Here is an 18,248-nt window from a genome sequence, read left to right on the forward strand (position 1 = left end):
ATCATCAGCCCTAGTTAGTTTGTTCTTAAGGAGGCAATGTTAATTAACTGGTTAATCTCACCCCAAAGGCCACACAACTGACTGGCCTTGCAGAGAACTGTACCTCCTCAAAAGCAAAGTGTTCCACTTGCCATTAAGACATGGTGGCCATTATCACTACACAAAAATCCCCAGGAATCCATGCCATGAACAAACAAGGTCTCCAAGCAGCTATGAATGGAATACCACCAAATGTTTGAAACGGAAAGCCTCAATAGAATTTACCTGTAAGACAGGACTGCCCGCCCCATTATGTAAAAATCTGCCTGGGTGGTTACTTCTGAAGCCTGGAAGAGCAAATCACATTTCAATTATAAAAACAAGCTGTGAATATGCAAATATATCCCACAAGACAAAATTTCAAGATTTTCATTTTATTAAAAATATAGCAACATAATAGCAGCAGCATTTGATAGCTCTTTACTAGTACCATGTCAAAGACTTCCACTCAGACACACCTAGGCAGTATCATTATGCTTCCTTTAACTTTCCCCTTGATGATCTATAGCACTGTTCTAGTAAACTACTTGAGACCAAGAGGGTATTTTTTAATTGTTACAGTATAAGTATACAGTATATTTTACCCTGTATGGAAATCAGTCCTGCCCATTCTCCCTCAGTCCTGCACTGCCCACTGTACTATTTCCTGGTAGAAGTCTACAATTCTCTAAGTGTGAGTTTAATAAATCTGAACTTACATAGTCAGGAATGTTTTCACCAGCAAATGTTAATCAAGAATATAGAGACTGACATCTCATTTTGATCCTGGAATTTAAATGTCCTATCTCCCCAACTGGCAATTTTCCAAATTAAAATATTAGCTGCCTATAAACTTAAATATCAGTCTACAGATTAAAAAAATCTACCTTTAAAATATTGTTATGCATTGGGCTGCAGTTCAATGACAGAACACTTTGGAACCTGGGTTTAATCCCCAACATCAAGGGGAAAAATATAAGTATAAACAAATCAATTCCAGAAACCATTAAAGTTTCTTAGCCCAGATTGTAAAAACATCTATTTCTAAATCTAACCTGATTATGGACCAGAAGTCATACATGGCTTTTGCTCTTAATTTTCTAATTATGTATCACTCCACTCCTCAGGTGAAAGTATCACTAAACATATAATAAAGGACAAAAGGAATTGAAAGGCTGACCTACTGATTAAGTGGGAAACAAGTTTCACTTTAAAACATTATTTTGTTACATTTATATTAGACTCCTACCCCCAGAAATAGGATGAATCCCTTAGAAGAGCATTAAATCTGGTATCTGAAAATAATTTAAGTGTCTATTAGCAAGTAAACATGAGAAAACATTACGGTGGACAAACATATAAATATATAATGTACAGTCACTCCATTTCTCCATCATGGGGATGGCTTGACTTCATAATCCACTCAGGTAAATCCTCTTTTCAATGACTCCCAAATGCTCCTTTATCCAAATGCATCCCTCCCAAAGGACCAATGCTATTAACTCAACTAACATGAAATGAAATCATACTCTATCTATAATGCACTGTAAGTTGAAAATATTTTAAAGGCTATTAATGAGCTCCCTAATCCTTAAAATTAAATAATCTCATAGGTTAACACGGGTATAGTAAAAGATCTTTTTAAACTTTGAAAATAAAAGATAGCAACACAAAGGAACATTATTAGTATCTTAAAAACAGACTTTTCTTGACCAAAAAAAAATAAACCATCTTGATTATAAACAAGGTTTTTATTTGTAATTGAGTATATAAAAATGTAAGCCTCTAACATAAAGACAAATACATAATAAACACCAAAGAATCTGTTCAAAACAGAGTAAGCATGGAGATTACAGGCTGAATAGTGTTTTCAGTTTAAGCTAACTAGATTAAGGTAGAAACATAAGTACTGCGATAGTCACAGAAGTTAAGGATGTGCTGCAGTCTTCTTATAGAGCCACCAGGTCAGTGCTTGCCCCCAGCTCAGGGTGCACATGAAGGCATCAACAGTATCAGCTCCCCCACAGAGAGGGAAACCAACTGCACTTGCTGCCCTGCCGGCGGGAGGGTTCTCCCATCTTACCTCAGGGTTCCCTGACAGTTTCTTGGGTGACAAAAAATATTTTTGGTTTTTTTCAAGGCAGGGTTTTTCTGTATAGCCCTGGCTGACCTGGAACTTACTCTGTAGACCAGACTGGCTTCAAACTCAAGAGATCCACCTGCCTCTGCCTCCTGAATGCTGGGGTCAAAGCTGTGCGTCACTACTGCTTGGTTGACAAACAACATTCTTGAAAGAAATAAAATAGCTTAATAGAAAACACCAAATGAATAAAAACAAAACACATGCACACCTGCCTTCCTGCATGCCTCTCACACATCAACCCCACAGCATCTGCTTTAATTTCTCTTGTATGCCTACTTATTCTGAATCTGTAAAGCCTTTTTCTGCATTAATGATGATTATTTGAGCAAATAAATACGGGCACGGGAAGCAGTTAGTGGCAGGAGTGGCAGTCTCTCCCATGAAAGACAGGAAAACGTCTCGACTTAATTTAAAGGGCTGTTTTAGAGGTGCGCCACGTCAAAACCCTCCGTGTGTCAAACAAAACAAGAGCGGGATGAAACTCAAGGCGTTCCTCTAAAATACTCAACTTTATTAGAGAAATGGTACTAAAAATAACAAAGATCAAACATTTGCTCTATTCTACTTACACACCATAAATAAGACAGCGGCTGAAGCGAGACACACTCCTTCACAATCTTTCCACAGGTGCCCAATCATTTCTGTATCAGAATAAGCTGTTTACTAGCCAACCATATGTGGCTGAGCGATTAAAATGGCCATCTATACTTTACATAGTAAAGCATTTTCCAAAGTTTAATGTACACAGTGACAAAAAGGAAACACATATACACACAGTAATCTGAACACCTGAAGATGATTAAGCAGCTTCATAATCGAACCAGGCTTTACGACTTGGGAGAAAGGGCCTTTCTATGCTTCAAATTATAGTTTCAACAGTATTGGTGTGAAAACAAGACTCAAGTTGGAACCAAGCAACTAAAGTGCTACTTGACTTTTTCAGTCTGTGACAGTCACCCTTCCCGTAAGGTAAGGCAACTGAGTAATTTTGATTGTATTAAGTTGTATTAAATAAAGTTAAAATTCGTTTTTAAATAAGATCTGCAAATTAAGTGTTTTTGGTTTTTAGGGAAATGTAACAATAATGACTAGTGCATTAACCAGACCCTATAATTTTGCAGAAAGCTTTAAGAGTTTTCATTTTACTACTTGCATACTTTCTATGAAAAGCTGAGTCAAAGACTGGTGGATGACTGTGTGTCTTAAACTCACATAAGCATATCGTTAAACACAAAACCATCTCTGTATGCTCCCAGTCCTTCCTCTAAGTATAATTTCTGTATCATTAGAAGAAAATGATTGCGAGGTAATATTAGGGCCATCCAATGAAGTCAACTAAAAGGTTTCCTCTGATTTGAAGTAAGAGCATGTCTCCCTTTCAATCATCACAGTAGAAAACTGGCGGTCCCAAAACTCCAATGTTGTTGGGAACTCCACACGTCTTGTAAACGGGACTTCCTTCTCTGAACTTAATGAAGTGCTTCTGACACACCCCTTGCACACTTCCCAATGGTTGTGAACAGAATACAGCCATCTAGATTCCATATGAATTGTGAATGACAAGCACATATAAAATCCTAGAAAACAGTATACCACACATTGTAGAAGGCACTAAAGCTTCAGCTTGTGCTCCCATAGCCCATTTTGAAAACTCAGTTTCCTTTTTATAAGGGCATCTTTGCCACCTACAGCTGACAAGACACACTGCAATATTATTCATGAGCTTGGAAATGTCAACAAAGTTCAAGAAGAAATGCTCATTTTGTGGCAGACCCAATGATTCTAAACACTGAATTCTAACGTGTTGTTACTAGTACTCAACACAGTTGCTCTTCTTTTGAAAGAGAACAGTAACATGCATTGTCAGTTGGTTTTTTAATCCACTTATTTAAGCAATTTTAATCTGTAAAACTGTTTTCAAAGAAAAACTGATGTCCAAAACAGTAAGCAAAAGAAAACACAATAGTGAGAATTCACCACAATCACGGTTAAGTCCTGTGAAGTAAATGTTAAAACTTCTTACATACTTTGCACTTTACAAGAGTGTATGTATATATTTGCACAAATTTCAAGCACATCATCAAACTGTATATATTGAAAATTTTTTTAAAAAAGTAAAACAATACAAAATTCAGTAACTAGCATTTTCTTTAAGAGCCTCCAATGCTCATCTCCAGTCTTTAGGGATAGTTCAATTCTGGATCTGTGATGTTCAATTTATTTGCAATGCTTCTTGGCAAACACTAATGAACCACATGACGAGTGTGCCAGTCACCATGGAAATGCACAGACTTCAGAAGATGGTGAATTTGGGTAACATCTGATTATGTTCATGATGCCCATGCTCAGTAACAAGATAGCCACAATGTCACCTCATAGCTGGAAAAGCTGTTAGTTCCCACACGTGGGTCTCTTTCCCATTCACACCTCATTGCAAACTGAAAGCTTTGGGTTTGATCCCACCATGAAGGGAGAGATCCAGCAGGTGGTCCTACACCACGTCAACCTTGTTGCAGAGGCTCTCTTCAGTTGGCTGACAATTCCCATTCTGCTGTACTTTGTTTTCTTCCTCCGTCCTTGGTGGGTCCTTCTCATCTGCATCTTGGCTCACATTTGAATCTGCCTCTTTACTGTGTTCCTTCTACAACAAACATCAAATGCACAATAATTGTAATTATGTATGACTAACTGACATAGCTCAGTTTTTTTTGCGAATAAAACTGTAGTGTTTTCTTTCATTAAACAACCATGCAAGGGCATGCATCAATTTGCCCTTTGTACATTATTTCCAACAAAAGATGAGCAACTCATGATAACAAAATCAGAATGGGCTAAAAAAAATCGTAGCTCTTCAAAATCATTCTCATAAAACCCCAAAATAGCCAAAGAGCTTTCCAAAACAAATGTGAACATGTACAAAAGGGAACTGCTGTTCTTAGAAAAGCAGTCTAAATTCTGTCTCCAGCCTAAGGGAGAATTACATGAGAACAGAGAATGCCTAACATTTAATACATGCTTAATAAATAAGGCCAACGTCACTGATGATAACAACAAACTTCCATCAGTAGCTATTTCCAAACAGAATTCTACTAGGTGGCAAAGAGAACTGATATAATTCACAAGTATATAAAATTTCCAAGAAAAATCTTAATTAGGGAGTTTTAGTTTTCAATTCTGGATTAGTTAAGGAATTTGGTTTTCAATGATCTATTTATGAACAAATCTAATTTTAACAAATTTGCTCAAATGAATGCTGAGGAAAATGGCATCAGATACAAATCTCAGTATAATAAACATATCAAATACACTTATTATCCAGAAGTTCTGTAAAAATTTTTCCTTGTATGTTATTTACTAATTCTCCAAATAAGGAATTAAGCTGCTTAGGTTTTAATTGGTTCTCATTTCTTCAAAATGTAATCTGTATTAATGGCAGAAATGCCCTGAGCCCCGGTGCCCTAAGGGGCACCAAGCAGTCAGCCCCTGCACCCAGACCCCGGCTGAGCAGCTCACCTTAACTGGTGTGTTGGTCTTTTCCGCCCTCTCCTTCCCGTCATTGGAACTCTTTTTTGTGGAGGTGGAGCGCTCTCTTTCTCTCCTGTCACCAATGTGATCCCGTTCTTTTTCTCTCTTTTTATCTTTCTTATTTCGGCTATGATGAAAACAGGAGTTATCTTTAAAGAATTTAATGACCTACTATACTCTTGAAAACAGTCCTTACCTAACACAGGCCATCCAAAACAACGCTCTGTAAATACACGCTAGTAAACTGGATTGATAAAATAACCCTGACCTACGCTTCCCGTCAGTGCCAGGTCATGCCTACAGCAGCCACCAGTGTGTTCCTAGAAGGCACACTGGCTACCGTCAATTTACTACTTTCTTAGCACTCAAGATACACATACCTTCTGGAATAAGTGTGAGACAAAAACCAACTACAGTCAGCCTATACTATGATTCCTTATCCATAAATGCACGTGGCCACTAATCAAAAGTACTTAGGAAAAAGTTGCATCTGAACTACATACAGACATTTTCCTTTTCTGGTAATGAGAACCCTTCCACTAAATTTGCAACTCCTAAACTTTTTTCTTTGCATAATTCTCTGAATATACTACACACTGTCAGAGTTTTCATATGCTCCTTCTCGACGTAATATATGAGCATTCAAGCAGGAACAGAAAGGGCCTAGTGAGACAGTCGTTGATGTCAAGCACACTGACCTAAGTTTGAGCCCACAGACTTAACCCGTTAGGGGAGAACCAACCCCCCCAGTTCCCTTCTGATTCCCACATTCACACAAAACAGACAAAATAATTTAACACAGAATAAAAAGGACAGAGAGTCAGATGTGGGAGAATAGCTCCTAGCAAAATTTAGAATTTCAAATACCCTACTACATCCCTTGCCCACCTCATCTACTATTAGAAGAAGCAAGGAGCACCAGTCCAAAAGCAAACCTAAAACACAGAACAACACCTACTTTTAGAAAAAAGGTCCACAAACCCCTAAGATTAAAGAGGGAAAATTCTACAGAGCATCCGAGTGCTCCTGATCTGGCTGTGATGAATAGCTCTAATACACAACTACGAGCAACTTCCTGTTAGTAGCTTAAAAACAGATACAAGATTAATGAAACAAATGAAGGTAACTACAAAGCAGACCCAAAGACAAATGAAAAAAATTTGCTCAAAAAAGGTAACATTTCAAATCACTGGGGAAAAATGAATTGTTATCGTAGGAGTTTTGGGGACAACTGTCTAATCATTTGCAAGGTGATAAAATAGGATCCACATGCCACTCTACATAACAGAAATAAAGCAAATTAGTTTAGAGACCCAACTTATTTAATTAAATGACTACATACTGGAAGCAAATATGGGTGAATTCTAGCTACAACTAACCCTCCAAATATGTAAAACAAAACAAAATCCATAAATTTGTTTGCAAGAAACTTTACAAGGCAAAGCAAAAACACACCACAAAAAATTAAACCTCAACTCCTCAAACAATTTTTGTTATGGCTTAAAAATCAAAGGAACAACACAGAAGAGCATCATGGATACTGCAATCCAAGGGCTAGAAAGGAGGCTCTGTAGTAAGAGTGTGTGCTGCTCTTCCAGAGGACTGGGGCTTAGTCCCCAGAGCCCACGTCAGGCAGCTCACTATTGCCTGTAACCCCGAGCTCTCTTCTGAATCTGCAGACACTGCTCACATACACACACACACAAACGCACACACAAATAAAAATTTCAAGAAAATACAATTTAACTAAAGAAAACAAAACAACTAGTATAATAACCACCATAACACAGAAGGCAAGATTTGAATGCTATTAAGAATACCAGCAAACACAATACACAAAATACAATTCCTACAAAAACCATTAACAGCAGACACAGGAAAATCCATCCTAAAACTCCTGTGACATCTTGAAGACTCTCCATCTAGCTCTTAAAATAGAACAAAGTTGAGGCTGGAGACATGCACTAGGTGCTCTCACAAGACCCTGGTTTGGTTTCCAGCACTCTCAGATGGCAGCTCATAACCTCCAGTTCAGGGAACCTCTCCCACCTCCACAGGTCCCTGGCACACACACTGTGAACACGTACACACCCAGGCACACAAACATAGAAAATAAATGAACATATAAATATTTTTAAAGCAAAAGAAAAAAACAGGGTCAGGTGACTCACGATTTCTGATTTCAAAATGACTACAAAACTACGTTAACTGAAAACACGGACAAACATATGGGTCTATGGAAAGCCTAGAATAAACTCTTAAACACTAGATCAAATTATTTTCAAAATGGGTAAATGGATGCTTTCAACAATGGTGCCTGGAAAACTTGAAATTCACATGCCAAAGAATAAAGTTGAAATCCTACCTCTAAACCACATACAAAAATGACCTCAAAACACATGAGAGGGTTGACAAAACATCTCAGAGTAACAGCAAGTGTTCTGTGGCCTGAACCGTGCGTGAGTCTAATTTCTGGAACCCATATACAAGTAGGAGGGAACTAATTTCATAAAGGTGTCCTTCAACTCCAACACACATGCTGTTATACATGCATGCCCTCTGTGTATATCACACATGAAACTCTCACACACGTGCTGTTATACATGCATGCCCTCCGTCTATATCACACATGGTGATTAACAAAGTTTCACAAACGAAAGTGATAAAAGCAGACAACAGTTCATCACCACAAGTCTTCAAGGTTAGTCTGGCCTTCTGGCATGTAAACACCAATGAAACCCAGAAATAGTCACTGACCACACAAATACACACAAGGGTATGTTATCCTTTGTGTGAACAGATACAAAGTTGACAAATACCCACTTGCCTAACTTTACAAACAGAAAGACAACAGCTGAAACAAAGGGGACTGGGAAGGAGCAGGAGGAAGACCGAGCACCTCACAGAGCCAGTCCAGCGCAAAGGGACATTCTCTCTCTCATCACATGGAGACATTTCTAATGTTAAGAGCGGCAGAAAAGCACAGCTCCTACCTATTTCACAACACTTTTGTGTCTAAGGAAAAAAAAAAATGTTCATTTTCGTCTTGTAACTACACAAAACTGGAAAATGGGGCAGGGAATTCCCATATGGATGGAGTAGATGACACATGGGTAGAAGCTGATGGTTTTAAACAATAAGATCTTGTATCAATTCTGAAGAATACAAATACATTAGCCATTCAAAAAACAAAACTTGAATACAGATTAAAGGACGAGTCCTTCTCCATGGCTGCCCTCTTTTGTTTCACCAGATGTGTCCACCTACCCCCTGGGGGATGGAGACCTGGAAGACTTTCTTTTCATGGTCTTTGATGTTCTTGGCGATCTGGAAGAACTCCTGCTCCTCCGACGCCGCCTTTCCCTGAAAGACAAAACATGTCATTTTCTAAAATCAGCATGTGAAATAAAGGGACCCCAATTCAGGACGAGCATCTCTCCAAGACTACTTTGAGTAGTTTATCCTTTTAATGTTTTTCAGACCGTGACAACAGCCTCAGGTTCCTTAGTGCTGACACTGTAGGCTGCATATACCACCAGCTTAGCTTATTTTTACTTTTATCAGGAGAGGGGTTAAAGGGATCCTGGGGATCAAATCTAGGCCCTCCCACATGACAGGCTTTGCCACTGAGCCACTCCCCAACCCCTTAAGAGCCCACTAAACTCTTTTTAAAAGCATGCTTTATAACCTGATTTTAGTGCAGGTCAAATTATGAACCATAAATTGTATCATCGACAAAACCATTATCTGAAATCTCCAAAGAAAATATAGGCCAACCTCCTTTTCATTTGACATACTTTAAATTCTTCAAGTTAGTAAACAAAGTGATGGTTTCACTAGATGGTTCAGACTCTTTCCCATCAGCTCCTCTTTTCCGCCCCACAGCAAAGATTTTCTAATAATGTCTGCCAAAACTGGAAGGCAAGGTATCTTGCTAAAGTAGAGATGTGTTAGAGTAATAAAAAGGCATTCAAAAAAATGTATTGAGAAGCCACTTTCCCCTCTAGCTTGCTATCATTACTATTATCCCAGTAATTGAAAACTAAATGCACAAATTTATACAAGTAAAGTCTGAAATTTAGATAAGGAAATAATTACCAAAAAGAGTAAGATTAGTGATGTTCAATAAAAAAAATTTAAGATCAATATAATACATATCTAAACTACAAGAGTAGTTAAACAAAAGAACTTCATCATCTCCAAGGGATGAGGTATCAGGATATATTTATCAAATGATCAATTAATATAACCAATGATCTTATGTAAGAAGTTCTGATAAGGGCTGAGAAGTTCTGATAAAGTGCTTGTTGCCTAAGCACCCAGGTAAAAGGCCAGGCAGGGTGGCACATACCTGTAATCCAGCACCAGAAGGCAGATACAGGAGGATCTGCGAGACTTGCCAGCCAGCCTGGGCATCAATGAATTTCAAATTCAGTAAGCCTGTGTCTCAAAAAATAAGCTGGAGAGTGACAGACGGAGACATTGACACTGACCTCTAATGGCAACACAAACACACATAGATGCATACACATTCCACAAACACAAAAGAGCAGCAGCTCTGATAACCACTGACCACACAATCAAAATAACAACCCTTCTGAAATGCAGGTTGTCCTTACTATTGCTTTTAGTTTTCTTTCATAAAATTTAAGCACAAAGATTATTAGTTGTATATGTGGTTGTCATTTTAAAGGGCCAAAAAAACCCAAAGACCTGGAGCAATACAAACACTTCTTAAACTGGGTCTACTTTTTCAATTGGAAACAAAGAAAAATCCACAAACAACTCAAGACTTACAGGACTATTTTGGGGCTAGAAGATAACGCCTGTAAAGCATCAGGAACAGAGCCTGGCACACAGCAGGCGCTTGACAGATTTTCTTGACTTGTGGGAAATGGAACACAATGTTGGGGAAATCAAACCCGAAACTACTCACACATAACAGAAAAGCCCTTCCGCCTTTCCTTCCCTTTCTTAACAGTAAATTTCAACATTTGGTTTTGGCTTGTTTTCGTTTGTTTGGGGTTTTTTGTTGTTGTTCTTTTGTTTGTTTGTTTTTTGAGATATGGTTTCTCTGTGTAGCCCCACCTGCTCTGGAACTCACTCTGTAGACCAGGATGACCTCAAACTCAGAGATGGACCCCTGCCTCTGCCTCCCGAGTGCTGGGATTAAAGAAGTGTACCACTATGGCCGGCTGCATCGAACATTATCTAAATAAAAACATTCTCTTTGAGAATACAGATTAGGAGAGAATGTTGACTATAAAAGCATGAATAGACTTTGGAGCAGTGAGAATGCTTCCCATCAATAAACAAACCAGAACATTAGAAAATACGGGACCTTTTAAAAGGTAAGAAACTGCACCTGCTGTTGAACACAGATATTATCACTTACCACAGTTACTAGAGCAACGTGTGCATGCATGCATGCATGCCTGCCTACATACAGCCATTTACTAACCAACTCCTCATAGCCCATCCTTGTCTTTTGGTTTCTAGGTCCCAGGGTTTAAGAGTATGTTCAGGGCTGAATAGGAATCTTTCAGACAGTGGGGGCGCACGGCTTCAATCCCAGCACTGGGGAAGCAGGGGCAAGTGATCTCTCTGAGTGTGAGGCTTGCTGGTCTACAGAGTGAGTTCCAGGACGGCCAGGGCTACATAAAGAGCCTAGCAAAAGGGATTCCCCCAGAAAACAAGCATATATTATTCATTACAAAGGATTCAAACCATGTGGTGCTGTGAAGCAGAGTGTCTGGATGGCAACGACATGAAGAGTGACATGAAGACACCCACAGCATCATCAACAAAATCACTTGCAAACAGGTGCAATCCCAGGCTAAGCTGATCCCCGGGGCAAAGGCCGTCTGTTCCAGTGTTTCTATGTTGAGCCCATTCCTACAGGTACTGCTGCTTTCAACTTCATGGCTCTGCGGCAGTTTTTCAAAAGCAGGTACAAATACTAATTACAAAATCTTCACACTTATTTTTGTTTTTCAAGACAAGGTTTTTCAAAACCAGTCCTGCTTGTCTTGGAACTCACTCTGTAGACCAGGCTGGCCTCAAACTCACAGAGATCTGCCTGCCTCTGCCTCCCAAGTGCTGGGATCAACCGGGAGCATCACCCTTTCTTAAAGGAAACAAGGTACGACACTTCTGCCAGCAGAACACGGGGCAAGGAAAGGCCTGTCTTTACCACGGTGTAATGGTCTCACGAGCTTGCTGGAAGGACTTAATAAGGTGAGACATCAAAGTCAGCGAACAACTAGAACTGGCCTGTTAAACACTGCAATTAGCTTTTATTATCTTTTAATAGGCTAGCATTAAAAAATAAGCTATAAGATAACAATTTTTTAGAAAGAACTTGTTTGCAATGAAAAGCCAACTTTAAAATCTGTTCAAACATTTATTTTTAAGTATTTTTAAAAGACTAAGCTCAATAGAATCAGCTGAAATAAGGGATAAGAGGGTTAAACAACCTTGAGGAAGATTCTCAGTCTGTAGTTGTTACTATAGCAACATGCTGCCACATGGTGGCAGTGTATCTATTAATAAGTGGAAACAACAGTCCTGGGAGGAGAAGCTCTAATCCTTAAAACCAACAAGGAGAATCAGATCTTAAACATCACACACAAAGCCTAATGGAAGTAAAAGTTAACTCACATGACAGAAAGGACTCACACTAGAACTTTAGAAATCACAGGGCATGCTAAGATTTACCAACCATTCTAGAGAAACACCAAAGCTTCAAAGGTCAACTATTACACACAGGAATTTTTAAACATCTTCCCCATTACATGCCATCCTCTAAGAAAAATAATAAGGAATAATTGACCAGACTTAAGTACTGCATGTCCAAATATCTCACCCAGGAGGTTCAATGATATAGGGACCCCATTAACAGTAATGGTTGGTAACAAGCAGAGACACACAGGCGCTCACTGGCCAGCCAGTTTAGCCTACTGTGTCCTGATCAATGAACCAGACCCAAGGTTGCCCTTTGAGCTCCACACACACCACCACAGGCATGGGAGACACACACAGACACACACACACACACAGACACAGACACACATACAGACACATACACACACACATACACACACACAGACATACACACACAGACACAGAGACACACACACACACAGACACACCCCTACCTGCTGGTACTACGGGATCTTCGTGAAGCATTGTAACTTCTGGGTGGTGTTCTGGACTTCTTGTCCTTCTTCCGCTTCTCATCAGCCTCCTTGGATTTGTCTTGTTCCTTCTCCTTGTCTTTGTCTCGCTCCTTTTCATGGTCCTTTTCCTTCTCTCGATCTTTGTCTTTGTTTTTACCCCGTTCCTTGTCTTTTTCACGATCCTTTTCCCTTTCTTTCTCCTTCTCCTTTTCCCTCTCTCTCTCCTTCACTCTTTCCTTTTCCTTCACCTTTTCTCGTGTATCTTTTCTCTTGTCCCTTGAAAAACAAACAGAAATAAATTCTTAGCTAAAATAATTTGATCTCAAAAGAGTCCTCAGTTTCTCTACAACTACCAATACAAAACCATCTGCAGTGACTACAGACATTAGAAATTTCTGTGTAACTTAGGTGTGTACCTCAGGCTGCTAAGTAGAAGAATTACCATGCTGAGCTGACTCACACTGATCATATTTGCATCAGAGGCAATCAGTATTAATCCTAGATACTAAAGCAACAAGAAAAAGAAAGCTTTATTTCTCATGATAAGCCTAAACCACAATTTCAAATGAGTGAAAACAGTGATAAAATCTACATTTTCCTGGTATCTCCAGAACTCACCGTGAACGGGAACGACTCCTTGACTTCCGCCTCTCCCTAGACTTAGAGCGTTTCTTATGTGGACTCTTGGATCTACGTCTATCTTTCTGTCTTGAACGTGACCTGTTATGAGATCTACTCCTAAAGAAAAACAAATTGTAAGGAGATCAAAATTTATTCTTAGAATTTTAACTGCACAAAGTTAGAAATTCTGTTTACCAATATTTTAAATGAGCCTTCTATAATGCTTTAGTTATATAACACAAAAAAATTAAGTTTACTGATTGGAAAATTTAATTATTATGTAATGCACTATAAACATGTGTAAAGTCGTCAAATACATAATACAAAGTATTTCAGCCTGGCAGTGATGGCACACACCTTTAATCGCAGCACTCAGGAGGCAGAGGCAGGTGAACCTCTGAGTTCAAGACCAGCCTGGTCTACAGAGCTAGTGCCAAGACAGGCTCCAAAGCCACACAGAGAAACCCTGTCTTGAAACTCCCCCCCCCGCAAGATTTTTTTAGACTCTATATGGAATATAGTAATGATGATAGTGACAGTGTAACAACAAAGTATGAGTGGTTAAAGCCAGATTCATTGTCTGATTTGTGATGTCTTGATCTTATAACTCTAATTATAATCAGCTATATTAAAAAAAAATTTATCACTCTATTATTCTCCAAGAAAAATAACTGTTATTTCAATTCAGAGGTGGCCCCATTGAAATAACTGGGTATGTTTCAATGTTATTATTCTTATTATTTTTTTTCATAATAAAATATCCCAGGCTTGGTATTGGTGGCTCATGCCTTTAATCCCAGCACTCAGGAGGCAGAGGCAGGCAGATCTCTGTGAGTTCAAGGTCTACAGAGCTAGTTCCAGGACAGGCTCCAAAGCAATACAGAGAAACCCTGTCTAGGAAAAATAAATTAATAATAATAATAATAATAATAATAATAATAATAATAATAATAAATATCCCAGGTACTGTTTTCTAAAATATAACAAAATAGAGCTGCCAATGTAGCTCAGTTTGTAGAATCTGTGATGTCCTGGGTTGGATTCCCTATACTAGAACAAAACAAAAGAATTATTTCCTATAAAGTGTAGCAAAATAGATGGACACTGCTTAAGTAAGGAAGCGATGAGACACAAAGGCTTTGACTCGGTGTGACACCGAAAGGCACCTCTGCCACAGTGGCTGTGAGCTCTGGCTAAGTCCCCGTTCCATACTAATGTCCATGTTTCTCTGCAGTCTGAATCCCATCTACAGAGCCCAAGAATATCATGAGGTCTCAACCAGATGATGCATGCAAAATGCCTTGTAGCTTCTAGCACAGAGTAAATGTTTACATTAGCATACAAGCAAACTTTCAACTTCATCTTTACTTAGTCCAAAAGGAGCCAAGAACAAGTGAACTTTCCACAGTGTGCTTTACAGAACCAAAATTCATCCACATGGTCATGGATGTGCACATGTATGTGAGTGCATAGCAATGTGTGGAGGTCAGATCTCGTCTCCCACCAACTGGGTCCCCAGGACTGAATTCGGGCTGCCCCACTTGGTGGGCATCACCTCTACTTGCTGAGCCATCACATCCGCCCCATTGATAGTCATGTGTTAACAAATCCGAACAAATCCTACAAAAAAAGGGATTAAAACAGAACAAACCATCCTTGAGGTATGCTTTGAGACCAGAAGCATCCCTAGACCTCCCTTCATGTGATGAAATTTATTACATTTCCACTTAGACAAAAGCTGTTTATGTGCAGCTAATTTTTAACTTTCTACTATTAGTAAAATTATTTTTAAATTACATGACAAATAGCAACTTACCATCACATTGCATCAAAGTTCAAGTGTACATCAATTTTTCCCATTAAAACCCTGTGTCACATAGTTCCTATTCTGTGCTGTGAAGTTTCTGTAACCTAAAATACAGCATCTAGAGAACTGCCCTCCTTTTCTAATACTACATCTGTGAACAAAACAAATAACAAACTGTAGACAAATAGAAATATATTCCCCATGTCCTAGCCAAGGGCAGTCACACCTTCCTTCCTCTTACCATCCATCACAAGGAGACTGGAGAGGAGAGAGAGGGATTGGTGGGCACAACTATTATCACCCCTTTTTTAATTAACACATAATAACTGTACCCATTTATGGGGTACAATATGATAACTGCACACATGAATATAGTGCAGTGATCAAAGTCAGTGTGACTCCACACCCTTCAAGCATGTGACATTTCTTTATTAACAGGAACTTTTGACTCTTGTAGTTCTTTCTAAAATATAATAAATTGTTGCAATCATGCTATGTGTTGTAGCACATGAGAACTTACTCTGCCTACTAATTGTCTTTTAGTATCCATTATCCAGCCTCTTCTGCTCCTGGGGAACTGACCAGAAGTCAACTCTCCTTTTAGGAGAGCAAGATTTGAAGCTCTTTCATGGGAACAGTTTTCTGACTGGGGAAAAAAGTCCTAGAAACATCTGACATTATAATCTACAAAATCCTGCTAAGTCAGCTGGGGAGCAAAGGAAACTGTAGGAAGATTCTTTCAAGTCAAAACCTCCAAGTCGTATGCCTTCTAACTAAAGACCCCAAGCCTCTGTTTCAGAGATAACTCATTTTCTTTTGTCTTTAGCCTATGTGTACTTCAACATGCCATGTATGCGGAAGAGCCACTTATTTCCAGTATTAGCCCCAGATATAGCTACAGAGAATTCATTCGTGAATAAAGAACAATTGCCAATTTTAATTTACACATAATAAACAGAACAGTGGTTCTCAACTTTTCTAATACTGTGACCCTTTATTTAATACAGTTCTACAAGTTGTGATGACTCTCAACCACGAAATTATTTCATTGCTATTTCCAAAAAAAAAAAAAAAAAAAAAAACCTGTAATTTTGCTACTATTATGAATTGTAATGTAATATGTGATCCAAGGGGTCAAAATCCACAGGTTGAGAACCACTATCCTAGAGGGAGAAAATAGTAAATTCAAAGACCTTAAAAGTAGCCCTAATTTGTAAAAGCATGTAAAGTTTCACAAATTACGGGAAACTGATGTTAATGAACAAGTTTTAGTTTCTCTCAGCCTAAGAGCTTGTTCTTTATAACCATTCAAAACAAGATTCAGGAAACTAGTTGTGGTTGTTTGGCCCTCATAATCTCAACGGGAATAGCACTATTAGAAGGTGTGGCCTTGTTGGACGAAGTGTGTCATGGTCGGGGTGGGCTTTCAGGTTTCTTATGTTTCAGCCCCCTCCTGTTGCCTGTAAGATGTCAGACTCTCAGCTCCTGCTCCAGCACCGTGTCTGCCTGCATGCTGCCATGTCCCACCATGGTAATAATGGACTGACCCTCTGAGCTGTAAGTAGACTTTCCCAATGAAATGTGTCCTTCCTAAGACTGCGGGGACACGGTGTCTCTTCACAGCAGCGGTCTTTCATTACTCTCCAGCAGCTTCTTACTTCCCCGATCTTTATCCCGTCAACACGAGGCAGTCCGCCATCCATCCTTGTCTCCACACAGCTGTATCTGTTCTTCTACTCTGTCACTTCAACTCTGGTTCTAACTGCACATATTTTCTGGGTGTTTCTGAGACAGTGTCTTGCTGAGCAGGTTTGGCAAATCTGGTATTCACTCACTATGTAGACCACACTGGCTTAGCTCTGAGGTACTTGATTTTGAGCTTGCCTCAATAAGAGCTTGGAGACAGTGAAATCCCCAAAAGAGATTTAGTAAACTTTGTATGTACCATACCATTAAAGGAGCTAGACAGAAGTACACTTTACCAAAGTCAAACAAAGAACACTCTAATTTCCCATCTCATCTTTGACTCAGCAGCAAAGAAGACTCACATTTCAGGCATTGTGGGAGTTTGAATGAAAATGGTCCACAGTCCCGTAAGAGAGCGCACTATATTAGGAGGTGTTGCAGGAAGTGTGTCACTAGGGGTGGGCTTCAGGGTTCAGAAGCTCAAGCCAGGCCTAGAGTCATTCATTCTCTCTTCCTGATGCCTGAGGATCCAGATGTAGAATCTGCTACCTCTCTAGCACCATGTCTGCCTGTATGTACACCACCACGCTTCCCACTCTGATGATGATGGACTAAACTTGTGACCCACATAAGTCAGCCTCAATTAAATGTTTTCCTATGTAAGAATTGCTATGGTCATGGTGTCTCTTCACAGCAACAGAAATCCTAATTAGGACAGGCATGAGTCTCAAACTTCCAATCAAAGTAGGACATGCTGTAATTTGCACTGAGGTACCCTTTGCACCCCACACAAAGCAGCGGGTACACCCCATAGCTACACCATTTTCAGTACAGCATTAGTAAACAGTAAGCACACTAGCAGGTAAGCAAGCACTAATACTCTGACATCTTAACAATTTGAGATACAAAACTGAAAAGCATTAAGCATTGATAATATAGTCTCACCTGTGCTTTGATTGTGATCTCTTCCTTCTAGAATGGGATTTTGAGCTAGACCTGGACTTTGAGCGAGTGTGGGAACGAGATCGACCGCCTTTCCTTTCATTGCTCTTTCCAGACTCTGGGAGGAAAAAACCACTTTGCAGCGTAAGCTCAGAACAATTAAAGATCCCAGTTAATAATTAGGCACAAGTGGAATATACCACATATAGTGCAAGGGGCCTACTCTCTGTACATCCTCCTCCTGTGCAATTATCCTTCAGAAACATCCAAGAAAGTCATTGCATAAACTCGTTGAGTGCAGCCACCCTGCAGCAGTACATATAAACCA

General features: G+C 39.3%; 1 protein-coding gene across 3 annotated transcripts in view; it reads right to left on the minus strand.

The window, feature by feature from the left end:
• Positions 1-1,750: 1,750 nt before the first annotated feature.
• Positions 1,751-18,248, minus strand: part of Srek1 (splicing regulatory glutamic acid and lysine rich protein 1) — a 33,688-nt gene continuing 17,190 nt past the window's right edge. For 2 of the 3 annotated variants that reach the window (XM_051182863.1, XM_051182865.1), the window contains 6 exons: positions 17,924-18,038; positions 13,483-13,602; positions 12,844-13,140; positions 8,954-9,049; positions 5,675-5,813; positions 1,751-4,802 (listed from right to left, as the gene is read on the minus strand). In XM_051182863.1, coding sequence (XP_051038820.1) covers positions 4,653-4,802; positions 5,675-5,813; positions 8,954-9,049; positions 12,844-13,140; positions 13,483-13,602; positions 17,924-18,038 — 917 coding nt within the window. In that variant the 3' untranslated portion in view covers positions 1,751-4,652. The remainder of the gene's footprint in view (positions 4,803-5,674; positions 5,814-8,953; positions 9,050-12,843; positions 13,141-13,482; positions 13,603-17,923; positions 18,039-18,248) is intronic. The other variant, XM_051182864.1, reaches the window with a different exon arrangement.

This window comes from Phodopus roborovskii, unplaced genomic scaffold (assembly GCF_943737965.1).
Source record: "Phodopus roborovskii unplaced genomic scaffold, PHOROB, whole genome shotgun sequence".
NCBI classification, from domain to species: Eukaryota; Metazoa; Chordata; class Mammalia; order Rodentia; family Cricetidae; genus Phodopus; species Phodopus roborovskii.